The sequence below is a fragment of the Squalius cephalus genome, assembly GCF_949319135.1.
Source record: "Squalius cephalus genome assembly, chromosome: 25".
Classification (NCBI taxonomy): Eukaryota; Metazoa; Chordata; class Actinopteri; order Cypriniformes; family Leuciscidae; genus Squalius; species Squalius cephalus.
The window spans coordinates 13,159,115-13,167,915 of NC_137146.1; the positions used below are offsets into that span (position 1 = coordinate 13,159,115).

The 8,801-nt window shown below is 38.3% G+C and overlaps 1 protein-coding gene across 1 annotated transcript in view; it reads right to left on the reverse strand.

Annotated features, from left to right (window-relative positions):
• prex2 (phosphatidylinositol-3,4,5-trisphosphate-dependent Rac exchange factor 2) overlaps positions 1–2,365 on the reverse strand; it is a 127,218-nt gene extending 124,853 nt beyond the window's left edge. Inside the window, exon 1 of the mRNA XM_079863295.1 lies at positions 1,972–2,365. Within this exon, the coding sequence (XP_079719421.1) occupies positions 1,972–2,109 (138 nt within the window). The 5' untranslated portion in view covers positions 2,110–2,365. The remainder of the gene's footprint in view (positions 1–1,971) is intronic.
• Between the last annotated feature and the right edge of the window lie 6,436 nt (positions 2,366–8,801).

Below are 8,801 nucleotides of genomic sequence, written 5' to 3' on the forward strand. Positions count from 1 at the left end.
CAATTGTTATTTATTAATGTATTCAGCTAACATCTGTATTAGAGCACGGTCATTTTTGCTACAATCTGCCATGTCAATAAAAAAATAAAAGTATACATGAACAAGAACATGCTGTTTTTAAAAAAATGTAAAACTCAAATAGAGGCAACAAGATATAAGACCAGGCAGATAGAGGGCAAAAAAAAAAATATATATATTAATCAATAATTTACAAAAAATAATAATAATAATATTAATATTAATAATATGAAGATAATATACTAATAGTAGGCTAATGAAAATAAATATTGTTGAAAAGGTTATTTATAACACCATTAAGGTTCTATATAGCACTTTCAAAGCATGGTTCTTTATGGAACCTTAGAAAAAGGGTTCTATTTAGCACCAAAAAGGGTTCTGCTATTGTTAAATGCCAAAGAACCCTAATTTGGTACTGTTTAGAACCATTTTTCTGTAGCTTGTAAAAGTTCAGTGTAGATTGTTTTTTGTTTTTATTTACATTTTGAGTGTGTTACTATTAGTTATATGTTGAATTCATGTTTATAAAAAAGACGCTGCGGAGCGTGACATCATATCACAACGAAATTTTGCATGCTCAAAGTGTTTTTAAGTCCAGTCAAATGTTTAAAATTTATTCGGAACCTTGGCGAACAGTTTTGGAGAATCAGATGTTTCCCAATTCAAAGAAATAAGAGCTGCACTTGCAAATCCGAGAGGCATTTCAAAGATGGCCGTCGAATTCTTAAAGACTTTGCCAAAACTCAGAGATGTCACAAAAACATTTCTCATCAGATTCTTCCAAGACCAAATTATCCAAACTATGCTGTCCACAGTATATGCTTACTGTATGTCAACATTTGTGTCTATATTAATTTTAGGAGAAACATCTGAGGCGAAATGGATACCTTAAAAAAAAGGCAACTGAGAGCTAGTCTCCTGAGCCACAGAATAAAACCTCTAAGCAACAAAGTTTTTTCTCTGTAATCCAAACATTGACTGCGGGTCAACAGGAACTGGAGAGAAGCTCTCCAATGCAGGAAAAAAAAACAAGAACACACATTAAATTGAGACAAATTACTCTGGGCTTTTCTTCTTAATTAGAGCTTCAAACCAAATCGATCAGCGGGATTGACAGGCATGGCACGGTCTGGGTTTTGAGGTTCACCCAAGAGCTCTGTTGCTGCGCATTCACTCCAAGTCCAAGCACACTAAACAGACGCGTTCAGTTCAGCCCATCTGCACAGTAAACGAGCAACGCGACAACAAAACAAGAATTTTGAGAATTTTACAGGTGTCCTGGGTGTCTGACCACTCGTCCAAATGATGAACCCCTTTAAAGCACATATTTTTGCAAATAAGCATACATATGTTTAAAACGAGATTTAAAAGTTTCAACAGCGATTAAAAAAAAAGTATTTTCATCTTTAGACAAAGACACTAAAACTGATGGGTATAACCATAGCAACAGGCCTACGCTGCTCGAACGCTTTCGTTTCAATATGACAAAAAAATGTTAGTTCTATGTTTAAAAAGTATTTTAAATAACCAATTATTTAACAGCCAACTGTTACTGTGCTAGAAGAGGCAAATGGTAATTTGCGTTGTGCGACACGATATTAAGACTGTGGCGGTGTCCTGAATCACCTTGTAGTCGAGTCGACCACCTGAACATCGCTGCATAATTCGCAAATTGCTTCCATTGCAATTTGTTAGTCTGTAGGCTGTACACTGCAAATTTACATAACCTAGTTTAACATCACACCGTTCAGCACGAACTCAGTGAATGTTCACGCGTAGCTCTGATCTCAACGATGATGCGCGCGCTTGCAGTAGGCTACGTTAATTTGATTGTAACGGGAGCGTTCAACTTTGTCGCGTGGCACGCCGCATAGAGGGGATAGATATAAATAGGCTACATATACATAATAATAATATATTCGCTAATGAAACAATTAACCAGGTCGCACTTACCGAGAGAAACTCCAGCGTCCCGACATAATCCCGTTCGGTCTTCAGAAGTTCGTTCAAAACACAAACTCTCAAACGAAGCTGTTTCTCTAAATCTTTCCCACTTTCAGCTCTGTGTTCGGCTTTGCTTTCCTCAGTCATTTTGATGGTATTCTTAAGAGTCTTCAGAGTTGCAATAGGAGAAGTTTAAACGAATTGACACCGGCTGGAGGAGGTTTGAAACATGATTTTTTTTTAAAGGAGCGGACAAATTCACCAGAACAAATGAACGCAATTCAAAAACAATCTAAGAACCGGCTGCATTCAGAAGCAGCATCAAAGTTCAGCACTACTCTAGTCTACACGCCTGAGAAAAGTGTAGAAATGGCTTTTGGACATCAATCAAAAACTTTGGTCCATGTGACTCCCAAGACCTTCATCCTAAATCCAGCCTCCCTCCAGCATGAAAAGGACAGGAAATAAATGGCTGGGAATTCGTGCCAGCACAGTGGGGAAATGTTGATGACATTGGGGGTAATTACAAATGCAAGACTTTCCCAGACTCCAATATAAGTTACATTACTTTGAAAATGAATGTCACTAAAGAGAAGAGTTATGTTAGTTGTGTAAGAGCATGTAATGTTGTCATAAGAAAATGTTTAAAACGTGGAATGTTGTTTCCACTGTAATACTAAATAATTGTGAGACTTATTTTTTATGAACTGTTAATAATTGTCACATCTCTATCATAATATAATTCTTAATATTAGCAAATATTTTTTTAAATAAACGTTTTTAATAGGCTGTATAAAATATTCAGCATTTGCTTCTCTGTTGTTTTCAGTTGACTGCATTGTCTTTACTTGGAAAAAAAAGTTATTTTTACCTTAACATAAACCATAAAAGTGTCAAACATGGCATGCATCAATGCATCCGTCTTTCCCTAAAATAATTTAAAAGTGAGATTGAAGAGAGTTAGAAAGAAGACTTTATGAGCATCATCAGATATGTTCCCACAATTCTTCGCATTCCATATTTGCAAAGATTCAAATTTACCATAAACCTATAAGAAACAATTAATCTCATGGTTTTCTTGTTATTTAACACATTCAGTAAGTTTTTAATGCAAGAAAACCCCTTCAAATCTATAAAAGCTGTAAGGATGCCCTGGATGATATTTGACTCTCAAGCATGTAGGTCTCTAAAATATGGCCTGTGCTCTATTCTCATAAGCAGCCTGCTTACTTCCCTCTACGGACCGAGTGTTTGCCCTGTGCAGTGTCTGCCAAATTGAAATAGCTCAATAAAATTTGATCAGCCGAGCCAAATATTTAATACCGCACAGTTATTGACTCACTGAGCACAGTATCCACTGGAGGAGCGCTGGAGTGGTCATCAACTAGCCTGGGTTAAAATATTATGATGTGAACTGATGCATGTTTAGTTTATGAAGACATGGGATCCAGCAGCATCAGAGCTGAGCGAGTGAGAGGATGTGATACTTCTTAATGGCTATCAGACACTGCCATCTAGTGTTAGCAAATCGCTTTTACCCCTTGGTCTCAATGGGAAAAACAAAACATTAATTTGTAAACAATAACAGAAATAATTTAAAATGTTATTATGATGCATAGCTGATCATTGTTACAATGTTACAATTTTAGTAATACATATTCATATCCCAAAAATGCCCATGTAATTAATTCCTATAATTAGCAGCAGAACAATCTTATCTTTCTAAAGGAGTATTTAGAGATTCATGCTTATAAAGAGTCTTTCGGCTACAGCAGGGACATTTATACAGTGGCTCCAAAATGTATTTAGATACTTAAGGCAACCTGAATATAACAATCTAAAAGTCACAATTTTTGTTTTGTTTTTTTGTTTAATGATTTAACAACTGATATACTGTTCAAAGTTAAGACAAAAAAGTATTTGGACACTTTATTTTTGTCAAATGTGGAACATGATCATCGTTAATGTGATGAACATTTAGAGCCATTATACAAAATTGTTTAAAAAAAAACATAATAATAAATAGCTAAATTTCTTTGCAGGTGCCACTTGATTTTTTTAATGAAATTATACACTTTTAAGGGGGGCTTACATTTCCAAATACTTTAGGAATATCTCTAATTATTCATTGCTAAACTCATACTGACCAGTAGATGGCAGCTTTTTCACTTCCTTGGGATAAAGAAAGGAAGGAGGGACTGAGAGAACATCAAATCCTTTTACAGATTTCACTGAATTGAACTGACAGCATTCAGCAAATGGTAAACATGATAAGTTTAGTTTATTTTGTTTATTTTTATTTAGAGTTTGACAAGGCAGGATATTGAAGAACAAAACCCTGAAATGACAGGTGGAGTAAAACAGATAAACAGAAAAACCTGAAATACATCAGGCTTCATACAATAAAACCTGTAAGTTATGTATAAAACAATTTAAAAGCACGTGGAATAAAAGAAAGTTCATGTCTTTTTGATTTACTCCTGGGCACAACAAATTCCCTACGCTGCCGTAGAAGATAAGTAGGTGATGGAGCCACAGACAGGAAACAATGCAGTGGTGATGAACTGTCCTTGAGTAATTTAGTAAAAGTACGTATAGTGGCCTCGTAGCGCCTCTCACTCAATGATGGGAGAGTAGAAGTTGGAACATCTATTATCCGACAGCAACGTTTTTGGACCCTCTCTAACTCATTGAGAGACCTTTAGTCCACCCCATACTGGGCTAGCGTACTCAAGAACTGGCCGTATAAATGTCAAATATACTTTCATTAGAACATCACAAGGGAGACCCGCGTTTTTAGCAACATAGAGATAGTGGATTCTAGGACGCACCTTCGAAATCATGTACTTAATGTGGGCTTCCCACGACAGATCAGAAGAAATTTGAACTCAAAGCAATTACAAGAAACTCTGCTAATTACATGTTCGATATTACAGAAGAGGAAGGGCAGGGAATGTTTTCGTCTTTCCTGGCGCTTATGACCATGTCCACTGTCTTACTGTCACGGTTCATGAATTCGCTGTCTCTTCCTTGTCTCTTGTGATTGTGTATAGTGCGTGTGATTAGTGTGGGTGTGTCCTCCGATCACCGCTGATCATCAGCGCCAGCTGATTTCACTCAACTCACCTATATATTCTCAGTGACTGGTGTGTTGTGTTGTCAGATTGTTGTGGTGTCTACCGGTGTTGGTTCCTGTCCTGTTTGGCGTCCTCTTGTGATCATCGTTCCAGTTTGGATTTGTCTCTTCGGTTCCTGTCGTCATCATTGCATTTCTGGATTACGGACTTCTCACTCATCTGCCATCCACCACCAGCCCGGTTGCACATTGAGGTCCCTGCGTCACTCTCCTGCCCTGTGTGTCGTGTTTGTCTAGACCTGACCTTCACTGTTCATTTAAAATAAACATCTTTTACCTGCATCTTGCTTCCTCTCGCATTCATGACACTTACCTCCATTCATTGCCAATGAAAATTCCTGTCCCCATTCTGACACTGAATCCAAGGCCTTCTGAGTTAACCCTGGTCAGGATCACATCCCATTAAAAGTTCAGTGATTGTTAAATCATCGGCATGTTCCACCAGAATTACTGAAGGAGGCAGACGAGAATCCAAGCTGTTTATGGAGATGACAAAAAGCAGGGGGGATAGAAGTTCCCCCTGAGGAACACCAACTGAAATTGGATTGGAGACCCAGACACAAGAGCCCCACTTCACCTTTTGCTTTCTGTTACTCAGATAGCTCCTTACACTGAGCCAAAGCGGTCATCTGACATTCATGTCAGCTAAAGCATAAAGCAGTTGACAATGATCAATTGTGTCAAAACATGAGTAAAATCAACAAAAACAGCATGGATGTCCAATTTAGGATTGCTGTTGAGTGCTTCACGCCAGTATTGCAAAAATGCTGTATCCTCCAGAATGGCATCTCTGAGGATTCCTTCATACACTTTTCCAACACAGCTAATTCACCATAGCCCCCTTCAATTGTTTTGGAAAAATATTATTTTGCACACACGTGTTAAAGATATCACATTGCACCGGTGCCAGCTCCTCATGAAAGGTCTTTAACATCCAAGGAGGAATGCCATCAGGACCAACAGCCTTTGCTGCCTTCACTTTGAGTCTAACCTTAACTTGTCCAATACTCAAAAGAGGTATACTACAACTGGATAATTTGCAGGTAACCTCTTCCTCAGACGGTGAAATGTGACCAAAAGTGCTTTGCCAAGTTGTCACACTCATATTGCATGATGTTATGATCCTGAGACACCTCACTCTTATCTCCTTCCATCCCCATTAATGCCTTCACAGACTTAACCATTGTTTACGATTAGTGCTTTGCAGTTCCTCGACCTCATGCTTATAATATTGTTTCTTTGCATTCTTAATTTTTTTTTGGCAATAATTGTTTTTAGTTTACTGTAAGATGTTTTATTGTCAGAACAAAAAGCACGCTGTCTGTATTTTATCAAATCGTTAATTTGTATGTTCATACAAGGTTTATCATTATTTGTGATAAAAACTTTCTTAAATGGAATTGATTTGTCCAAGATAGACCTGATCGTGTAAGTGAAGGCACTAACCTCAGCCTCAGGGTCCGTAGCCTTATGAATGTGAAAAAAAATCAGTAGTATTCATGAGAAGGCCCAATTGCCTATTTGTTTCAGGGGTACGTTTTCTACAAAAAATGTGCTTGATAGGCTTGGTAGGCCAATTTCCAGGGTTTAGCAGGATAGTCTCATGGTCAGAGGAGCCAACAGGAGGAAAATGCTCTGGTGACTCATACATGGAGGAAATGTTAGTAAAGATTGAGTCTAATTGGCTGGTCTTACTTGTTGCTCCAGCCACTATCTGTTTCAGACCATGTCTGCTGTAGATGGTTTCAGACTTGTGCTTATTTGTATCACCGAGTATGACAATTGCGGACTGCTGGTAGTTGCATTCAATATTTCTAAGGCAACGATCCAGGTACTGAGTGATTAGTATGTCAGGTTGGGCCGTTGCTGAAATATGCGGGGGAAAATACAGCACAGCAGCAATAATACAACTTCACCCCTTGAGGAAGACGACTGACTGCACATTGGAAAGTAGAAAACCGGGCATTGTTGGCAACTTGGCATTGATTTATGTTGGTTTGTTCTAATGCGAATTAGGTTCTTAGGATGGTAGCAACAGTCAAAAGTAAACAGACTTAGCTCAGTCAGCTTACTCTTAACATCCACTGTCGTCCCACAGAAAGAAGGACGATTTCCAACAATTGTAGATATTGAGCGAATGTAATTTTTCCCAGCTTTCTTACCCCTTGGGCGAGATCTAAGTCGTAGAATACCAGTTTGCTGCAGGATGGTTTTAACTTCAGGAGCCAAAGGGGATGCATATCTTTTCAGACTTATACATTTTTTTCAATTATTCTTAAATCCGAGTTGTGTCATTATTGACTTGGGGAAAGACAGGGACAGTTACTTGAATGGTTGCAGTGGAAATTTTCATCCATCCATCAAAATTTCATCCATTATTTTCATCCATCATGATAAATAATGTCTATAATGAGGATTAATGGGTGGAGAATATCCTTATCTTTTTTTATAACAACAAAAGTCAATGGAAAGTATCCACCAGTCAGGTGTATGTTCAGTTTGTTTGTGTTCTATTTTTTTTTCCGTCTGCCTGCCCATCAGTGTTTAGTTTCCATTGTTAATTTAGTAACACACATATTCCCAGTTCTGTTGATTGGTCTCTCTTGTGTATTTAAATCTTCAGTTCTCCCAGTTCTGGTTCAGTGTACACCGTGTCCTACTACACGCACAACGTGCGATAAAAGGTATCTTTTCCATGTTAATCAGAGTTTTTGTCCTAATCAACCGCGACGGCGACATGCCTATGTGCTTTATTTAATGTTAAAAGCATGCAATGTGACTTTGAATATCATTTAGTGCTCCCAGCTTTGTAGCTTTAAAAGCAACAATGGATAATTCACCTCAGATCTTGAAATTAAACAAATGGAAACAAGTACGTTCAAACTGTGAACAAACAAGTGTATTCTTTGACAAAGATTGTTTTAGTAACTTAGTAGCCTATGTATTTTTAATCATGTTTAAATGGTGTAAAATTTGTGAATTTGATTATGTAGCCTACTTATCCATTTTCTTGCGAGTGCCGTCAAGATTACTCTCTGGTGCTGTGCACTTGCCGTGAGACTCCGCCCACAAGCTGTTCTGATTGGCTGTGGGCTTTTATTGATTGTGGACAGACAAATTATTTGTCGCTGGAATCTTATCGCATCGCTTCTGTTTAAGTCCATAGACTGTAAAAAAATATGGACATAGTGTCCGTGACGTCACCCGTAGGTTTCTGAAGAGCATTTTTTAAGCCTAAAGTGGGCGGAACCGGCCATCGCCATCTTGGCCTCGCATCACCGCGCGTCACTCCCGGATAACAGAAAATGGGCAAAGAGGCGGGGCGTGGGTGGAGCTGAGGAGCCTGGCTATCTGAAACCACGCCCCACCTAGCTCGACGTGATTGAGTTAGCTCAGGCTTGGGAGCTAATGCTATATCCTACTGACAGTACCAAGTCTGCAAAGGGGCCTCGTGCTAAAGTAACAGTTGATGATGTAAAGCCAATTAAAAGTTCCTGTTTTTGCCCTTCGAAATATTATAATAGTTAAAAATCCATTTTATTCAGTCCATTTTAAATTCTGATTTTGGCCGCCTCACAAATGGGTCAAACCATAGATATATTACCTATGAAGTTCAAGTAAATACGCTAGAAATCCGCACTCATTCATGGATGTGCATTTATTGGATGGACGGAGAAAGCACAGACACTTGCAGGATTTCATC